At 36.0% G+C, this 19,388-nt stretch overlaps 1 protein-coding gene across 1 annotated transcript; it reads right to left on the reverse strand.

Moving 5' to 3' along the window:
* Nucleotides 1-6,153: 6,153 nt before the first annotated feature.
* On the reverse strand, nt 6,154-18,760 carry LOC102440069 (DNA-directed RNA polymerase III subunit RPC2-like; the record flags this gene model as incomplete). Its single annotated transcript, XM_023749049.1, has 8 exons — nt 18,732-18,760; nt 17,551-17,607; nt 17,402-17,466; nt 16,162-16,237; nt 13,435-13,535; nt 9,182-9,273; nt 7,893-8,010; nt 6,154-6,262 (listed from the first exon to the last, which is right to left on the reverse strand). Coding segments are annotated over exons 3-8 (549 nt in total), but the record flags the coding sequence as incomplete, so codon positions are not given.
* Nucleotides 18,761-19,388: the final 628 nt, after the last annotated feature.

Consider the following 19,388-nt stretch of genomic DNA (forward strand, 5'->3'; position numbering starts at 1 on the left):
GGTGAGCCATCATGGAAGGGGACCCACCAGCTCTAATTCAGCCTTCAGATAACTGTAGCCTTGGCTGATATCTTGACTCATGAAAGACTCTGAGTCAGAACCACCCAGCCAAGCAACTCCCAAATCCCCAACCAACAGAAACTGTGCTATAATTTGTTACCTAGGACAGATAACTAATAGACCAAATTTTGGAATTACATTCGCATTTAAACTTAAAAACATTTTTTAAGTTATAACTTATTCAAAATGTTTTTGTTCAGTGAACAAACAACGAAGTTCTCAGGATACAAATCTTTTTGTATTATAATTTTTGCATACTTTTATCTCTACTTTGCATTTATTAAAATGGACACTAGACATTCATTAAAACACATAGCCTTTCACAGATTAAAGAAGTGTAATCCTAAAAAAATTATCACTCCTAATTTTATTTATCCATTGCAAATTTATTATGCATTGGAAGCTTAACTTAAAAACAAACAGCATAGTAAAAAGATGTCATTTCTGTTCATAGCAGAACAAGTTTCAAAATATATTTTCTTTTAATTTATTCAGTCAGGCCCAGCCAGCATGCGTCAGTGGTTGAGCGTGGACCCATGAACCAGGAGGTCATGGTTTGATTCCCAGTCAGGGCACATGCCCGGGTTGTGGGCTCGACCCCCAGTAGGGGGCATGCAGGAGGCAGCCAACAGATGATCCTCTCATCATTGATGTTTCTATCTCTCTCTCCCTCTCCCTTCCTCTCTGAAATCAATAAAAAAAAAATATTTTTAAATGTGTTCAGTCAGTACATAATTCTTTATGAAAGTTGTATATATAATGATTGAGCCAAGACAGCAGCAGCTGGGCTCTCCTCCTTTGAGGAGCCTGGGAGTTATGGCACTGAGCTATAAACTCGGCAGAAAGGAAGATTCTGGAGAAGTGGTCTCTCTGGAGGGGAGATGCTAGTGGCATCATTTACGGCTAAGTTTGGTAAGTAACCTTCTGCCTCCCTTCTCTTCCTCCTCCTTTTCTTCCATCTTTCTTTTTTCTCTAAAATCTCTAGATGTGACTAATGCACATCACTTCTCAGAGGAAAGCCCAAACACTAAAAGAGATCTATAAAGGACAGATACCAAATGAAGCCTGCAAAATGAGACTAGAAAATGGTCTCACTGAGACAAATTGAGTCCTAGAGCTGAAATGGAAGTAGTTTTCTGGATCAACCCCCTTTCTTGGAGTACATTAATATCTAAAACATCTGAACTAAAGCCACCCAGATTATCTTAATAATTATTTCAGTAATTTCCAAGTGAAAAAGACTACATACTTGATTGCCTATTTTGGTATGTAATAAAAGTCCATTCTCATTTAACATATGAATTGCCACTTCAAGTTGCCCTGATGCTGAATCTAAGGAGTAATTTTATAATTGCATAAAATTCTCAAGTGGCCTAACATGGACCTAAATATTTCTAAGCTCTCCAAGTATGTCTTAGTTATGAAGCAAAGATATGCCAAACACATGCTAAATACTAGTAACAACATATGTGCAGAAAGAATGATCAGTGGCAAAGCTTTTCTCTAAAAGAACCAAACTCTTCCTGTATCTGAAATACAGGGTGATAACTCAGTCGGGTATCATCAAAAGTGCTCCAGTTCCAAAATGACTTTATGACTACTTAGCCTTCAGAAGTCACAGCTACAAATAAAAGGCATATTGCTATGGAAACGACAGCAAAATGGCCAACCATTTTGCTTTACAGACATAATTTAGACATCTGAAAACTAGCTTTACATGGAGCTCTTTGTACTCTAGATAGCTGAAATCATTTCACCTAATTTAAGTCAAAAGTGAATGCTATATAATAACCTTATGAAAAAACAGCAGTCTAGCAATCAGCAAAAAGAACAAAAATAAGGAGACATGTTCTTTAAAAAGTGGCAAAGTCTCCTTGAATATCTACTGAGTGTGATTAAAAGTGTGATTTTTAAGAGATAAAAAGAATACCAATGAACAGAAGAGAATGATATGCAGGCAAATGGTGATATGCTGAATATATAATGTGAAGGAGGGAAAAGGGATAACTTCTTAAAACATCTAATACTCAGAAATCTCTAATTTTTCTTCACAGTAGACAGAAGTCAACTTAATATTACCAAAAGGAGTCCTGGCAGAAAATAAAAGAACTGTGATAGCCCTCTTTAATTGTGTGATTTTTCCTCTTTAAAGATCAAAAATTTCAATATAAGTTGGCTTCCAAGAAACAATACAATGCCCAGCACACCCTGAAATTTGATCTTTTCCACAAAAACTTTCAGACTGCAGATGCCATCATAGCACAACTGCTGAATACTTGAGAATACAAAATGCAAAGTGGGGAAGATTCATGGGCAGGAGAACCTTTGTAGTGATTCAAGTCCATAAATAAGGCTGATCTAGGTCTTAAAAGCTTTATCCATCATATTCAGACTCAGCATGGACTCTAAAACCCTGCTGTTTCTGTCACTTTTAGCCAATTGTTGGTTACAATCAACAACCATCAAGTCCTAATGACTGTCAAGGTCTGTGCTAAGGCCACAGAACACAAAAAGAGAAATGATGTGACTTTTCTGGCATCCAGTTTATTTTCCTGGACTTCTGGCATCAAATGTGTAAGGAGGACTAAGGAAGGAGAAAAAAACATCCTCTTTTTGGGTTGTCTTAGCTTTAAAAAAACACATGATATCATTTGTTCTTCACCACTACCCTCTTAGGTGAAATTCTCACTTAAAAGTGAATTATCTAAGACCCAAAGAGATTGGGAAACTTGCCCAATGTCACACAGCTAATAAGTAGAGAAGCTGGAATTCAACCTAAATCTGTCTGATTATAAGCAATCCATTACCCAATCTACCTCCCAGAAGGAAAGTCTAAATAGTGGTTATCAAACAAGTTTCTACTGAATTATTAAAATATCCCTATAGTAGGAAACCAAAAAAAGTGACTGAAATTTGAACTGAATATTTAAACTGAAAAGTCTGGAAATTTTAAAATGTTTAATTCTTATATATTGATGATACACTATGTATAATACACATTATACATAGAATGTAATGGATACATTTCAGAAGAAAAATGTGTCAACATATACCAAGTTGTTTTTTTAAAGATGTAATCCATTCCCAGGAATTAAGTCTCACAAAATAATCAGCAACATGCACAAACATGTATATATAAGGACATCCAGGGTTGTGTATAACAGAGAAAACTTGGGGGAGAGGGGGTGATACCTGAATATCTAACTACAGGAAATTGGTTAAATATATTATATCACACATATGCAATTTCTATATAATACCTGCTAAAAGCAATGATGTAGACTCATATTTACAGACATCAAAAACTACTCACAGCACTAGCAGGTTTGGCTCAGTGGATAGAGCATTGGCCTGCGGACTGGAGGATCCCGGGTTTGATTCCAGTCAACGGTACGTGCTCAAGTTGTGGCTCGATCCCCAGTAGGGGGCAGCCAATCAATGATTCTCTCTCATAATTGATGTTTCTATCTCTATCTCCCTCTCCCTTCCTCTCTGAAATCAATACATACATATATAGATAGATAGATAGATAGATAGATAGATATAAATATAGATATAGATATAGATATATAGATAGATATAGATAGATATAGATATAGATATACAATTCATTGTTAAGTGAGAAAAATAAAATGGATGTGTATATTACAAAAGCAAAGGAAAAAGAGGTCAGAAAAAAATATACCCCAAAATATAGTAATACTTTTCAGTGGCTTTAAATTTTTACAATGTAAGGATTGTTTTACTATAACCAGAAAGGAAGAAGTTTGAAATCTCAACTACTTGTTACATAAAAATGTACACTGTTAATTAATAGCCCATTATAAAAGGATTTAAGTCATCAAGATTTACAGAATAAACATTAAATAAATTTGACAGAAGAAACTCTTATCAAGCATTTGTCACCTAGCAAAAAAAAAGCAGTTAATATATATCTTCTGATTTTAAAGCATGTGTCTAGTGATGCAATTTCCATGTGAGTGATAAAAGATTACATGCATTATAATTAATTTATAATTTCTGGTGTAAGGAAGGTAGGTAGGTAGTCCTGTGCATCTTCAAGTATCAAAACCTTTCAAATAATTCCTTTTGATGCATGGGAGCATACTGCCCTCTGCTGGAGATGTGATTCTACATGGTTACATAAAATTTTCTTTACTAAACACCACTATGTACATAAGAGATTGCACTGGGTACTGTGATCATCTGAGCTCTTTATTTTAGTCAACCTAGTCATCATGATTCATTTAATACCCATATACAGTAGATCACCATTATCCACAGTAGCTATGTTTTACAAAGTTGCCGAAAACACTGAATTAATGAAGAAGCACTGCTCCTGGGGGAAACAGGTTCTTGTGAACCTCTGGTTAAATTTTCTTCAACTGATTAATACAGAACCTATGTATGTTTCTATTTAAAGATACCTTATTTACATGTGTGTGTGTGATTCATTTACACTGAAGTCACAGCCAAGAGCACTCATGCCTGAACAAAGCTTATCTAACAAATATTTTCTCCATAAAGCACATCATAGCCTTCTTGCGCTTAGAGACACTTCAGCACTATGCTTGCGGGTCATTTTAAACAGCAAAATCTCTAACAAAAGGTACAAAAATGTGAAAAACATAACACTAGACAGAAAAAAGGGCACCTTTTAACAGTATGAGAACTGAAATGAGAAATCAGTGTTGCCTTGTTTGACCTCGGCTGGGAATGTGCCTGTTGGGTGACTGAAATTGTTCATTGTTCTATGCATATGCACGCCCATAAATAATTGTAAAAGCACCACAAATATTGATTTGCAGTTACAAATAAATTTTAGCAAGTAGAAGAATTGGAAAATATAGAATCTGTAAATACCGAGGACCAACTGTATGATATAATGTCAACTATTTTTCTGTTTTGCTAAATACTAATACTATAATTTAACTGTTCAGAGAATGGAAATAATATTTAAGTCTCAGAGAAGATTAAATGAGCTACTATACAATTATCTGAGAAGATAACATTTAGACATTATTTCTATGGGAAAAATTTTGGATTCTAAGCCAACAATTCACAAACAAGCTGGGGGTGGAGGGGAAATCAGTTGTAAATCGAAGATTAGTATTTATGCAGAAACGCGCTAGAATCCAGAAGTCCATAAAACAGAACAATGAACTTGGTCCATACTCTTTGACCTAGAAAATTCTACTACTAGAAATTTAGCCTACGGTTGTCCTTGCCCATGTGTAACATGATATTGCTGCAGTTATGTAATAGCAAGAGATATGTCCACTGATAGCAGAATGTTAAACAATAGTACAGCTATAAATAGAACAGTTTGTTGGAAAGAATACAGTAGCTCTGTATGAAGTAACATAACACTATTGCCAAGATGTAAGTTACCAAAAAAAAAAAGACAGAGGAAAAGCTGAGAGAAAAATGATGTAAAATACATGTAAATAAAAAACAAAACAACAGAAATAAAATTATATACTCATGTGCTTCTACATGTACAGACGAGCTCTAGAGAGATGCACAAGAAACTAGTAGCAAGTGGTGTCTTTGGGCGGAGAACTACATGGTTAGGTACAGGTGGGTGGGAGGTTTACTCATCACTATATACCTTTTTGTACTTTTGGAATTTTTTATAAACCCTGGTCTTATTAGCTTTCCATTTAAAATGCATTACATGACTGACAACTTGTCCATACTACAAGTCTCTCTATTCTTAACTCATTATCCTCCAAATTTCTAATTACATATGAAAAATCAGAAAAAAAGACTCAGATACAGAGAACAAACTGATGGTTGCCAGATGGGATGGGCGTTGGAGGCTGTGTGAAAAAGGTGAAGAGATTAAGAAGTACAAATTGGTATTTTCAAAGTAGTCACAGGGATGTAAAGTATAGCATAGGGAATATAGCCAATGATATCATAATAACTATGTATGGTGCCAGGTGGGGTTCACTTTGTAAGTTATATAAATGTCTAACCATTCTGCTGTACACCTGAAGTTAATATAATATTGAATGTCAACTGTAATTGAAAAAAGTAAAAATTTAAAAAAATTTCTTTATAATTTTCAGTAGATACCTGCAACCTTACCTTAAATATAATTACGATCGGTATATCTTCTGATAAAGTATTATGCCTCAAATAAAATCGTCCTTGTTTCACAGCCATATTGGTTCTGCTTTTTTTCTCATGGGTAGAGCTACAAGGAAATACAAGTTGGTTAAACTGCATCCCCATTTAGTTTCAAGCTACATGCAATAGAAATGTATGTCAATCAATAAGGTTTAACTGATCAATAACAATCAGTGAGGTCCTATCTAATAGGTGCTTTTTAAAGATGTCCAACTCCTCTCCTGCCCCTGCCACTTGCATTTTAAACACTATAAATGTTTCTTTAGCTTTGAGATTATGGTGGAAGTTTTGTGGGTGAATTTATTTTGACCTACTTCACTTTGATTCCACCTGAACTCCTTGGATCCAATGTGGGGCATATATTCACAATCAATTTTATAGATTGAAGAGAAAAACCTCAAAATGAGCCTGTACCATAATGAGAAACTATGAAGAAATGAATTTGTATACTAATAATCCAATAAAACATACCTATAGTCTGGGTATACTGTGAAGAAAACAAGAAACCTAAGGCAATCTCCTGTTATAGATCTCTATTCACTATAAAATTTCCAGTGGATTTAAAAACATTTCAACACTTTATTCATTCATAAAAGTAACACACACTAATCACCAGCTACATATTATGCACCTTTACCAATCTATTTACATTAGCTCTAATCTCATACATACTAAAACTTATTTTGAAGTGTTGCCTCCGAATCACATATGAGGAAACCAAGGCTCAGAGAAGCTAAGTAACTGCTCACCCAAGTACCTCATAGCTAGTAAACAAAATCTTTAGGATTCAAATCCTGATTGCCCTGGTTCCAAAACTGCAAACAGTGTGAAGACATATTGTAGAATTATTAGATCTGGGTTCAAATGCTTATTACCTCTGATGATGGATGTGACCTGCACTCAAGGTCTGTTACTCAACTATAAAACAGAGATAATATCACTTATCTTGGAGGACTGAGCTGACAAATAACATAGGTAAAGCACCTAGTATACTGCCTGGTTCCTAATCACTGCTCAATAAATGGCCATTATTGTCAGTTGCCTCTCTATCAGAAAGAAAAATGAAAAAACTCTGAGTTAAGAAGTTCAATACAGGTTGTTAGAAGAAAAATTCTACTACACACTGACATCTTAACTATGTCATAAATTTTTTATATCCAGAATCCATTAACTTCCAAAATTCAAATTACATATGATAATAAGTCAGAGGAAAAAAAATTACAGTAGTAATATAAGGGATACTGTTATAGAAAAATGAGTATACTGTGAAAGAGGCTGGTCTGAAAAACTAACAATAAGATGTTAAGTTCATGAAATAATTCATTAAATATTAAATGTAAAATAGTCTCATATTATATCAACAGAAATAATCAATAATAAAAATAATCTGGAATACATATGTAAAAATCCAGAAATATTTTTTTTAAAGTTCCTTTAATGCTACAAATTAACATAAAATTCAACTTTTAAAATAACTAGCGGCTTTTCAAACAATGTCTCATACATTCATCACAGAAAATTTTAAATCAATACTCTATGCTTACAGTGTTACACAGTAAGTTGAATACAGATAGTTTAAATATTTCCCTGCCTATTATCAGAGAGAAATAACTGGGCACCTCCATATCAAAAGACAGCCATTTAATATTAATGGAATTATCAGTATTTCTTAAGAACACCATCTCTGCTTTCCATACCTGGTAACTGACGCACCAACTGTCCCTTTCCTGTCAGCCTCCACAATAATCCTGTTCTTAGACAGCTGCTCTTGGATAAGAATAACTTTCTCCACTCCTTTAACAATGAAGTAGCCACCTGCCCGAAGGAAACAAGAACAGTTCCACCATCTAGTCTTCTAACAGTGTGCTTTAGTAATCTCCTGAATTAGAGATCATTCTTCCATTGCTTCATGGCACTTGGCCACCACTTAATTCAAAGAGGTTTGCTGTTTTATTAATTAATGATAGTGTCAGCACATGATTTTATATAAAATGAAGCACAAGATAATAAACTTCTTGACAGGAAATGTATCTTAGTGTCTATGCATCACCAGCACCTGACACATATAGGAGGTGATTACAAGTAATTATGTTAAATAAATTAGACTGCAGGTTTCTTAAGCAGAAAAATAGCTAATCATCTTCAATATACACTGAAATTTGCTCTAAGTTTTCTAACAAATCAGTGATAATGGTAAGCTAGGTTTCTGTAATATTCTATACTCAATAAAACTCATAAAGTATTACCATATATATTTTTGCACACAATTCAGAATATGACAAAGTGAGACTTCACTTTACCTTCAGAATAAAGTAGAAACAGGGCAATATATTTTACTTATGCAACATTTTATTATAGTCTAAAAGTCACGTTCTTTGTTAACTTCTTTCCAAAACCTTCTGGGAGTCTACATCAATGCAACTTTAAAGGAAGTAGATTAAAGCAACTATAAATTAAATCAGTGTGAAATATGAGTTAAGGAATTAAAAGAAACTTTCTGTTAAGTGCTAAGCTTGAAACTTTATAAAAGAAACTTCCTAAAAACAGGTACAAAAATGTGATTTTTAAAAATTTAAACAGAAGACTTTTATTTCCCCCCTGCAATGCATTTAAACTAGCCTGAAATTAGATGTTTGAGTCTTTACAAACTAGCTAGATAAGTAACTTTGTGAGATTATTTTTTAATTTTTAAGTACACCAAAAGAGCATTACCCTGGAGCAAAGAGACAAAGAAAATACTGACAAACCAAAGCAATAAATACTTGGGGTATTAAAGTTTTAAACTGAAATAAAAGAAGAAACAATATATCTTTTAGAAATATAGACTAATAGAATAAAGTTGAAACCAAATTTCTGGATGTTTTGTAAACAAAGTTTTATCAAAGTTCGTTATAAAGCAGAAAGGCTGGTATTGTTTTAAGGAAAATGTTGAACAACAAAAAACAAAAACAAAGGAAGTGGAGCAAATCCAAGGACTCACACATACCTGGATCTAAAGGGCATTCATTCAGTTTGGCAAATTCTGCTGGCGTTTTCCCTGTAAGAACACAGTTTGAACTACGAAGCATTATGGGCATTCTGTTTAAAATAAAACAAAAGAAATGATCACATAAAGATTGTCACTGGGTGTGTGTGAGTGTGTGAGTGAGCATGTGCGAGGGCAGGTGTACCTCTGAGTGTCTGAGCAAGGACACGGGGTGAGCAGTTTGGGCTATCCTGGCGGAGGAGCCGTGAGGCCCATTGCCAGGAGTCAGGGTCCAGGGACTGCAGTATTTGCTGGGGAGGGGGCTGTCGCTTCCCCCGCCCGCTTCCCCAGCCCTGGGCGCCTCCAGGTGGCTGGAACCACAGGCTGGAGAGACTGAGAAGATGCAGCTAGGTCACGAAGCCAGGAATGCCGGCACTGAGAGGTGGCTGGATAAGCGCTGGCTGAGAAGGCTACAGTGGGGGCACAGTGGCGGGAGACCAAGGCTGAGACTCACGGGAGGGAATGGCCAGAACGCCCGCCATCATCCCACCTGGGAAGTTCACCCAGATCTGTGCTGCGGGAAGAGCCACATGGTGGAATTCAGGGACGGGGAGGGGTCTGACCCGCACACCCAGCAGTGAATCTGAGGGACAACTCAAAAGTTCCGGAAGAATTTTTGGCAGAGAGCAGGAAAGGGGCTGGACAGTGTGGCCCAGGAAAGAGCATTGGTCCTGCCCACTTAGGTGCAGGGGAGGCATGCCTTCCCCCACCTGCAGAATGGCTGCAGCAACCCGAGAAAAGGGGGACCAGCTCTGGGCTGGAAATCTATACACCAGTGGCTGGGTCTGGTGGGTGGGGAACTTTGACAATGGCCTGGTTAGAGCCTTGGCGGATGCCTTGCCCAGTGGTCAGACACAATGAAAGACTGGAGTGCTAAGCAGGGATGATTTATTTATTATCCCTTCCTGCTCGAGAAGGTAGAAGGTAGCAAGGAGGTGCCAATGAGCCAGGCAGGGCTGAGGCATTGGAAGGAGAGGAAGTACCCACCACCCTTCTACAAGCTACATATACCACCCCCAAAACGAGTCTGTTTAAACCATCATGGCAGGACACAGAGCCCAGCTCCATGGAGGCAGGGAGAGTAGCTCAGAACAGGGACAGTCAAGCTGCGAGCCCCTAGGCAGCCCCAGCCTCTGGGTTATGGAGGCCCCGTCCACCAGACTACTTGGAGCTCGGCCCTGCCAGTGCTTCAGTCAGGTTGCCCAAAGGCCAGGCAGGGGCAGCAAGAAACATTGGCTGGCACCAGCACCAAAATATCAAGGGGCCTGATTCAACAACATCAGAGCAAAATCCAGCAAACTCCACAAATAGCAGATCCAAATATTTTTTTCTTTTCATATCTTTCCTTTTATTCGTTTTTCCTCTTTTTAAATTTTCTGTTTTCTTTTCCCATTTTTCTTTTCCTATTATATATTTTAATTTATTCATTATTGTTACTTTTAAAAAATATTATTATTTTTTCATTTATTTTTTTCTTTTCTTTTTTAATCTTATGCTATTTCTTTTCCTTTCACATTTTCTTTTTTGGGTTCTTTTTTCTCCTCTAATTCTTTTGGCCGCACATATTTTAGTATCCTTTTTTTTTCTTTTCTTTTTCTATTTTAGTCCTTTTTGTTGTTGTTTTGTGTGTGTGTGTGTGTGTGTGTGTGTATGTCTGTGTGTGTCTGTTGTTTTCAATTCAGTCTTGTTTTGTCTTGATTTGTTCTGTCAGCACCTATATAACTGTTGGCATGATGTGGTTGGGGTTGAGCCCAACCACAAATGCGACAACAGCAATCAAGACCCAAGTATAACAGGAGGGCCCATTTAATCCAAGCAAGGGACATTCCTAGTGCTCCCAGCTCAGAAGATCAAGGAGACTACACACACCACAGGTCCCACAAGAAGTCCACTTCACCAAGACTGGGAGGCACAGCAGTCTTATCCAATACACAGAAACAAACACAAAGAAACAGAAAAAAGTGGAGAAACAAGAAAACAGGCCCCAAATGAAAGAACAGGGAAAAATCTCCAGAAAAAGAGCTAAATGAAATGGAGGCAAGCAATTTATTAGAAACAGAGTATAAAGTAATTAGAATGCTCAACAGCATAAAAAAGGGCACAGAAACCATGAAAAACAACCCAGTCAAAATGAAGAATAAAATAGCTGAAATAAAGAATACACTGGAAGGAATTAATAGTAGGTTAGAAGAAGAGGATTGAATTAGCAAATTAGAAGGTAGAAAAAAAAATCACTCAATCAGAGCAGCAAAAAGAAAAAAATGCTTTAAAAGCATGAGGACAGTTTAACCCTTTGAGTGCCAACCAATATCGTAGGAACTATGCTAAAATTGCCAAGGCATTTTTGCTGATTTTACAGCAGTTTAGGAAAAAAATTATGAATAGCAAGTAAATGAAGTTACATGTTCAAAAACTTAAGGACACCTTTACTACAATGACATATTTAGCAATATCATCATCACTAATAAAAGCAGACTTAGAACTGGACGCCATTTCGAAGCTTTGATAGCGCTCCCGTAACTTTTGGCGAAAGACAGGAGGAGCGCGATTGCGCTCCCCGGCACTCTAGGGATTAAGGGAACTTTGGGACACCATGAAACAGAACAACATCTATATCATAGGGGTGCCAGTTGGAGAAAAAAGTGAATAAGGGATTAGAGAACCTGTTTGAAGAAATAATGACAGAACTTTTCTAACCTGGTGAAGGAAAAAGTCACACAAGTTTAGGAAGCGCAAAGTCCCAATCAAGATGAACCCAAAGAGACCCACATCAAGCCACATCATAATTAAAATGGCAAACATTAAAGACAAAGAATCTTAAAGGCAGCAAAAAAGAGAGTTTCCATAAGGCTGTCAGCTGATTTTTCAACAGAAATACTACAGGCCAGAAGGGAATGGCATGAAGTAATCAAAGTAATGAAAAGCAAGGATCTGAAACCAAGACTACTCTGTCCAGCAAGGCTATCATTGAAAACTGAAGGTGAAATATCTTCTCAGATAAAAAAAAAAAGCTAAAGAAGTTTATTACCACCAAACAATATTGCAAGAAACATTAAAGGGACTGCTGTAAGAGGAAGAATACATATATATTTATTTATATTTATAGGTTTATATTTACTTATTTACTTTTATTTATATACTAGAGGCCCAAAGCACGAAATTCGTGCAAGGAGCTCGGCTCTCGCAGCCACAGTGGTTTGCCTTGGCCCTCGCAGACCTGGCTTTGTCAGGAAAGTTGACTGGTCTAATTAGCACATTATGCTTTTATTATTATAGATTTAGAGAGAGAGAAACATAGTATAAAAAATAAAACGGGAGAGGACATTGGGGGGATAAGGACACATTTGTAATATCTTAATCAATAAAGGGAAAATAAATTTAAAAAAATAAAATGGGCATTAAATATGTACCTATCAATAATCTTAAATGGTAAATAGATAAAATACTCCAATCAAAACACATGTAGCCTGAGTGTAGCTGACAAGAACTATATGATTATCTTTCTATTTACCTGAGCAACCATCATAGTGCATGACAAATAATGAGAAGTTGGTACATATTTGTTGAACTAATGGATTGTTTATTAAGCTCTTAGCACTTTTGAAGGAGGAAAAAAACTTGAATGGGAATTATGTGGAGTAAGTTTAAAGTCCAACATCATTCATAACCATTATTATTATTATTATTATTATTATTGTGGGTTTTGTCCATTTCTACAGGAGAGTCAATATATTTCTCTAGTTAGGACATGCAGACTGCAAAAATGCTAGCGATCATTTCCAAATCTGTTCTGGGTAAATAAGTAACTTCTCCCTTAAATACTGCTATATGAAAAACAGTTAAATGGCCAGGAAAATCAAACTTAAGATATACATGAATCCACCAAGAAGACCAGTCCAGAGACTTCATTGAAATGCTTTCTTACCTAATGTTTTCCTAACAGCCTGGTATTACAGAGGAAATGAAAGCATTTTCCTTAACTTTATAGAAAACATTTCACAATTAAAAAACAATAACCACAAATATGTGCTGGATACTGCTTAAGTGTTTTATATCTACTGACTCACTGAATCCAGAAAATAAGCCATGAACTAGGCACCATTTCCCACATTTTTCAGATGAGGAAATGGGCAAAGAGAACTTTAGTTGCTCGAGGACACCTCACAGGGCTGGAATGCAGGTAGTGTATCTCTAATACCAACATCATTTCTTACCTGCCAATGGGTAAAGCATTGCGGATGATCCTCTGGCTGCCCCGGGTATATTCAATATCCACTGTAATGGGGGCAGAGTATGTCATGTCCCGCAGGCGACACTAAAATAGATTCAGACAGTCACTGCTCCTCCTCTCTGGAAAAGAAAGGTTCTGAGAGCTCCAAAGAGCTCCTTCTTTAGTAGAAGTATGGCTCATGTTCAACTTGGATCTGTCCATGGAACACTGAGCTATTACATATGCTACCTTAGGGCACTGGGAATGATGAGCCTACCTTCTCCTTGAGAGGATGATTCCAGCTATAGATCTAGCCATCACCACAGCATCTCCGCCCCTGCCAGCCCAGATATGAAACAATAAATCTGGTACTGATTTTCTTCTCTCTGATCTGATGCGATAACCAATCTGCTCCCATATCTTTGTTGCTGCCTTTTTCAAAACAGTTAACCAGTATAATAACTAAAGTACACACACACACACACACATATATATACATACACACAAACTAAAAAGTTTAAACTATACTACCTTTTATTCTCCAAATAAACAAAACTAGATCACAAAATTCCTTAACAAATGATAGATTATAGCACAAATCATTCATCACATCGTTCTAATAATTGCTGAATCATTTGAGGAACTTTAGAAATTGCTGCTGAGTTTTATGTGGCTCGCAAAATGATGTCCTTTGCTGAGCCTTGATCAGACAGAGGAAACCTCATCAGAATCATCCAATGACTTCCCCATTATATTGATGGTCATCAGGTGGCTTGTAGTCTCAAAAGAAATTTCTCTGACCATCAACCTTACAATTTATGGTGCTAAATCATCTCTGTGGCTTCTACTGAACCAAAGATAGTTAGATTTAAACTTTTTCTAGTCTTTATCAATACGCCTGAAATTTTAAAATATTAGATATTCCTATTATTGACCAATAGAAATTATTTATTTTATATTTAATTAGATCAAGTCTCCTCCTTCAGGTCAGACCAAAGGCAGTGTGGCATGGTGGTTCAAAGTATGGATTCTATTGCCTGTGCTCAAATCTTGGTTCTACCACTTAAATTTTACATCTCTTCCTATGTAAAATGGGAATAAGAATAATTTTAATTCCCGAGAGTATAAATAGGTATTTTTAAAATGATGCCTAGTATAGAACAGTATAATATCATCTCATTTTTATTAATAAAACTAACGTAATGTCCATGATAGGCAAACATTTGTGGGTTTTTAACAAACTTATCCCTTCAAATGGAAATGAAATTCAACAGATGTCGTAAGAATTGGGACCAAACTTTGTAGGTTCCCGAACTACTTCCGTGGGTCCCCTCCATCCTCCTCGGCCTCTATTGCAGGAGTAGGACTGCTCTGGTGGAGTCTGCAGTACCTGCACCCCGCCAGTCCTGCTGTGGGTCCCATGACCGCCCACCCATCTGCTCTCCCACTCTCCCCAATTCTCCAAGAGTCAAAATCTCTCCAAGAAATCTCCACACCCTCTCTAATTACAATACTTACATGTTTTTCAACATAAGAAAGAATAATTATAATGACAATTGTAGCCTCAGCCTTCTTGAACTACTTCAGACTACTTTGTCTTCTCCTTTCTCTGAACTCAGTATATTGTTTACAGTAATACAGTTTAGATGACTTAGAAATTGCTAACTGGCTGCTTAGTTCTCAAAAAATTGGAAAGTTCTAGCAAAAGGGAATGGGAGGTGGGGAAAGCCAAACTGGGGCACACACGTTCCAATATCCCATAATCCTCACCACTTCCTACTCAGTACAACTTCACATATTTGCCTTCCTACCTGATCATTCCAGACATTCAAAGTGTGTAACCCCTGGTGCCTCCGTTTCACATGTTTTATAATTTTAATCTCTCCACAAGAGTATGAACTCCTAGAGGAAGAATATGTGTCTCATTTCTTTTGTATCTCTCAATGTTGAGACACAAAATAAATGTTCAATATTTGGTGACTAAGTAGTACCAAAATTTATTTATGTAAAATGTCTGGTTACTTGTTCATACTTCCTATGTAACCTTACTTAGACAACCATACAATCTAACACCTTAATTGTTGTTTAATAAGATTCCTGTGCTATGTTCCATAATTGCTATTTTAGCATTATATTAATACACACCAGATAAAGCTACAAAAATCATTTTATTCCCTGAATCAATTCCCAATTCTGGATATCAAGTGGAAGAATTTGAAAAGAAGTCTAGTATCTGTTAAAAGCCAATAAACAGACCTATTCTATAACCCTCTGTCTGCATCTCTGTTAATAATCTGGTATTTACATTTCTTCTCATCCACCTCTTCTATTAGACTGTGAGCTCTTGGTCCTTGGTCTCCTCTCCCTAACACAATGCCTGCTGACCCTCAAAAAATGCACGAAGCAAGTAATCTCTGCAAAAAAGAGCACCATGCTAGGCACAAGTGGCTGGCAAGGGGCTGGGAGATACCACTAAAATGCTCAGAAACAATATAAATAGGGCAGTTATATAACAGTGCAAGTTAATAACATTAAATGATAAACTAAACAGTACAAAACTGTTTCCTAATATAGTACTGTATTATATAAGTGCTTGTTTATTTTGGTTACCTGCCTCATAAGAGATTTTTTTTTTTACCTGTTTTTAAATCATCTTTCAAGAGTATCTATTAAGGGCACAGACTCTTTGAGTTAAAGTAAACAAATTCAATTAAAGTAAGGTTAAAATTACCTCATGAGGGGACACTGGTCTGGTTACATTGAAGCTTTCTTCAACATCAGGAAGCCCAACATAGATATTAAGATATCTGGAAAGCAAATTATTCCATTACCAATTATAGTTCACCAAAGAATATATAAACAAAAAAAAAAGACAGTTTCCTCCTAAATACAGGATTATGCTTTGACAATTGTTTATCTTGCTAAGGATGACAAATTAAAAATTATAATTGGAGAACTTCTTAAAGTGATAGTACATATAACTTTACAAAGGAGGGCAAGTACTCTCTAACAGAATATCTTTTTAAAAAACAGTGTAGCCCAGCCAGCTCAGTGGTTGAATGTCGAACTATGAATCAGGAAATCATGGTTCAATTCCCGTCAGGGACATGCCCAGGTTGCGGGCTCAATCCTCAGTGTGGGGTGTGCAGGAGGAAGCCAATTAATTATTCTCTCTCATCACTGATGTTTCTATCTCTCTCTCCCTTTCCCTTCCTCTCTGAAATCAATAAAAATATTCAAAAAAATAAAAATAGTGTAAATCTCTACAAAAATACTAGAAATAGCTTCCTTAAAATGATACTTAATGAAAAAAGCAAAGTACAAAAGAGTATCTATAGTATGCTACGATTCATATAAGAAAAAAGAGGCTATAAGGGGAAAAATATATATGCTCATTTGTGCAAAAGAAATCGAAGGGACTTCTATAAAACAACCAATCAGAATTCCTCAAAAGTGTCAAGGTCATGAAAGACCAAGAACGATTAAGGAACTGTCAGTCTGGAGGAGAGTGAAGAGGCATGACAATTAAACATACTGTGGGGTCCTGAATTGAACCCTGAACCAGAAAAAAGGACATTAGTGGGAAAACTTTAAATAAGATCTATAGATTTGTTGCTAATATAGTATCAATACTAATTTCCTGGTTTTGCTAATTGTGCTATGATAATATAAGATGTTAATAGTAGCAGAAGCTGGGTGAAGAATAAAATGGGAACATTGTACTATTTTTGTAATTTTTATTTAAGTCTAAAATTGTTTTTAAAAATTTAAAACCCTAATAGTTTTAGTAACTTCTTAATCATAATGCTATGTGTTATACTAGTAATCAGTTTACCAATTAAAAATTGAACACTTGATAATTAACTTATTAAACAGATTAAAAAGAGTTTTGGTAGCAACTACATTCACTTTTTAAAATGTTAGACATTATCAAAAGTATCAAAAGAGTAATTGATAGTTGGATTTCTTACTTTAGGTACCACATGGGGTCAGCATCACTTGTAACCTTTTCATTGGCTTTCATGATCTTCTTTATCTGCAGTGGAAAGAGTAGCATTAGGAAAGACTCTAGCTTTCAATTAATTCTTAGCTGTGTGTAGTTCTAAGATCTGATGCTTACCTCTACATTAATAAAATAGTTGAATGAATCTATATGCTGTTTTACAAGGCCTTTCACCTAAATAGAAAAGGGGAAACAGTAGATTAGCAACAAAAGTAGGTTAGCAGATAATATAATAGACTCTAATCATAGGTAATCATCAAATTTGTCTTAAAACCAAAGTGATGGGAAAAATTTCATGAATTTTGTTTAGTAAAACTTTACATTTATATGTCTTCATTCCATTTCTTCTCCATCTTACTAGAATATCCTCAAATTTTCCTCCTTGAGAAGCAACCTGACTTTGGGAAATCAAGATACAAGTATTTGAATATACCTAGTAACTCCACACAAGCTAATAAATAAGGTAGAATTTTCTCTGCATATTTTGAATTTTCAAAAAAATATAGCAATTGAGCATATCATCATCTCTTCCCCCTCAAACAATGCCCATTTACTTTTTGTCTTTCTCCTACCTGGGCAATTTTATGATTTTCACACATCAAACTGGTCTTTCATATCACTTTATAGAAGAATGAGGGAGGAAAATAAGAATCTCTATTAAGAAAATACTTGTATTTGATACTGAAAGCAGGTGAAACTCAACAAACCCAAGATCAGATACCAACTAGCAGCGCCTTCCTTTTATTTCAGAAGTCAGTAATAACTGTACACAGATAGTGCTGTGTACTGCTACGGAAAATAGTGAAATAATAAACACAGACTCCAAAATCTTATGATTTAAAAGGACTGTACGTGTTCATTTTCTTTACGTTAATCTTCAAACACAATTAGTTCAACACTTCTAGAACTTTCTTGACAGATAGTCATAGAACTTTTGTTTTAATTATACTTCCTTATTGGGCATCTCACTGGCTTACAAAACAACCATCCCATATTTTAAAGTAGTCCTGATTGTTGGGGGGGAAAATTCAACCTTATAATGATGAGGTCTACCTTCCTCGTTTCCACCCCTTGGACTTAATAGTCTCTTCTGATCTGCCACGCTACTTCCGCTCTAAAATTAGATTACCACTCCCCCAACTAGCAGAAATACTGCCTTATAATTCCTTGTATTTCCCAAACCTAGCAATATACACAATTGTATATAGTAAAATAATGGTGATAAAAATTTAATCTTAACAAAAGGCTTATTTCTTGACTTTTCATCAGAAAATTAATTATTACTAAAGATTCATTACCTTTAAAAATGCTGGAAGCAGCCTCCATTTTTCCTGTGAATCAAAATAGTAAGAGTGTCAGGATGTGTGCCGGCAACCACATATTTTTTATGTTATTTTAATGTACCATAAATGACTCACTTTATCACAATAAGTGAAAGAAAGTAAATCAAAATGAAACCAACAATTTTTACATAGTCATCACTTTTATGGAAATCACATAGGTATGTATGTGCATATGTGCATACAAATATATGTATTAATACATACGTATACAACAGATTTCTTAAATAGAATCTGATTTAGTCTCTTCTTGATGACTCAAGATCCCAAGTACTTTATTTATTCTCATGACACTTCCTGAGTAAGTGGGTCTGCCAGTTTGAGAAAGGGAAAGCAAGTTTCCGAGGGTCTGGTGGGGAAGCCAGGTCTCTCGAGTTCTTTCTCTCTCCCACTTTCTGTCAACTAGTGCATGGTCAGAGCTCACCTCAGGGCAGTAGAAGGACGGCACACGCGGTGTTCACCTTCTACATTAAAGAGCTGCAAACTGCTACACTTCTTTTGTTCTTAGACCTGTTATTTATACTTTGCTGAGGTTTTAAGTAGCCCACCATGATACGGCCCTTTTCATGAATGGCATCTAATCTGCTAATGGGAAATCTAACAAATGGGTAGAAC

This window comes from Myotis lucifugus, unplaced genomic scaffold (assembly GCF_000147115.1).
Source record: "Myotis lucifugus unplaced genomic scaffold, Myoluc2.0 scaffold_2574, whole genome shotgun sequence".
Taxonomy (NCBI): Eukaryota; Metazoa; Chordata; class Mammalia; order Chiroptera; family Vespertilionidae; genus Myotis; species Myotis lucifugus.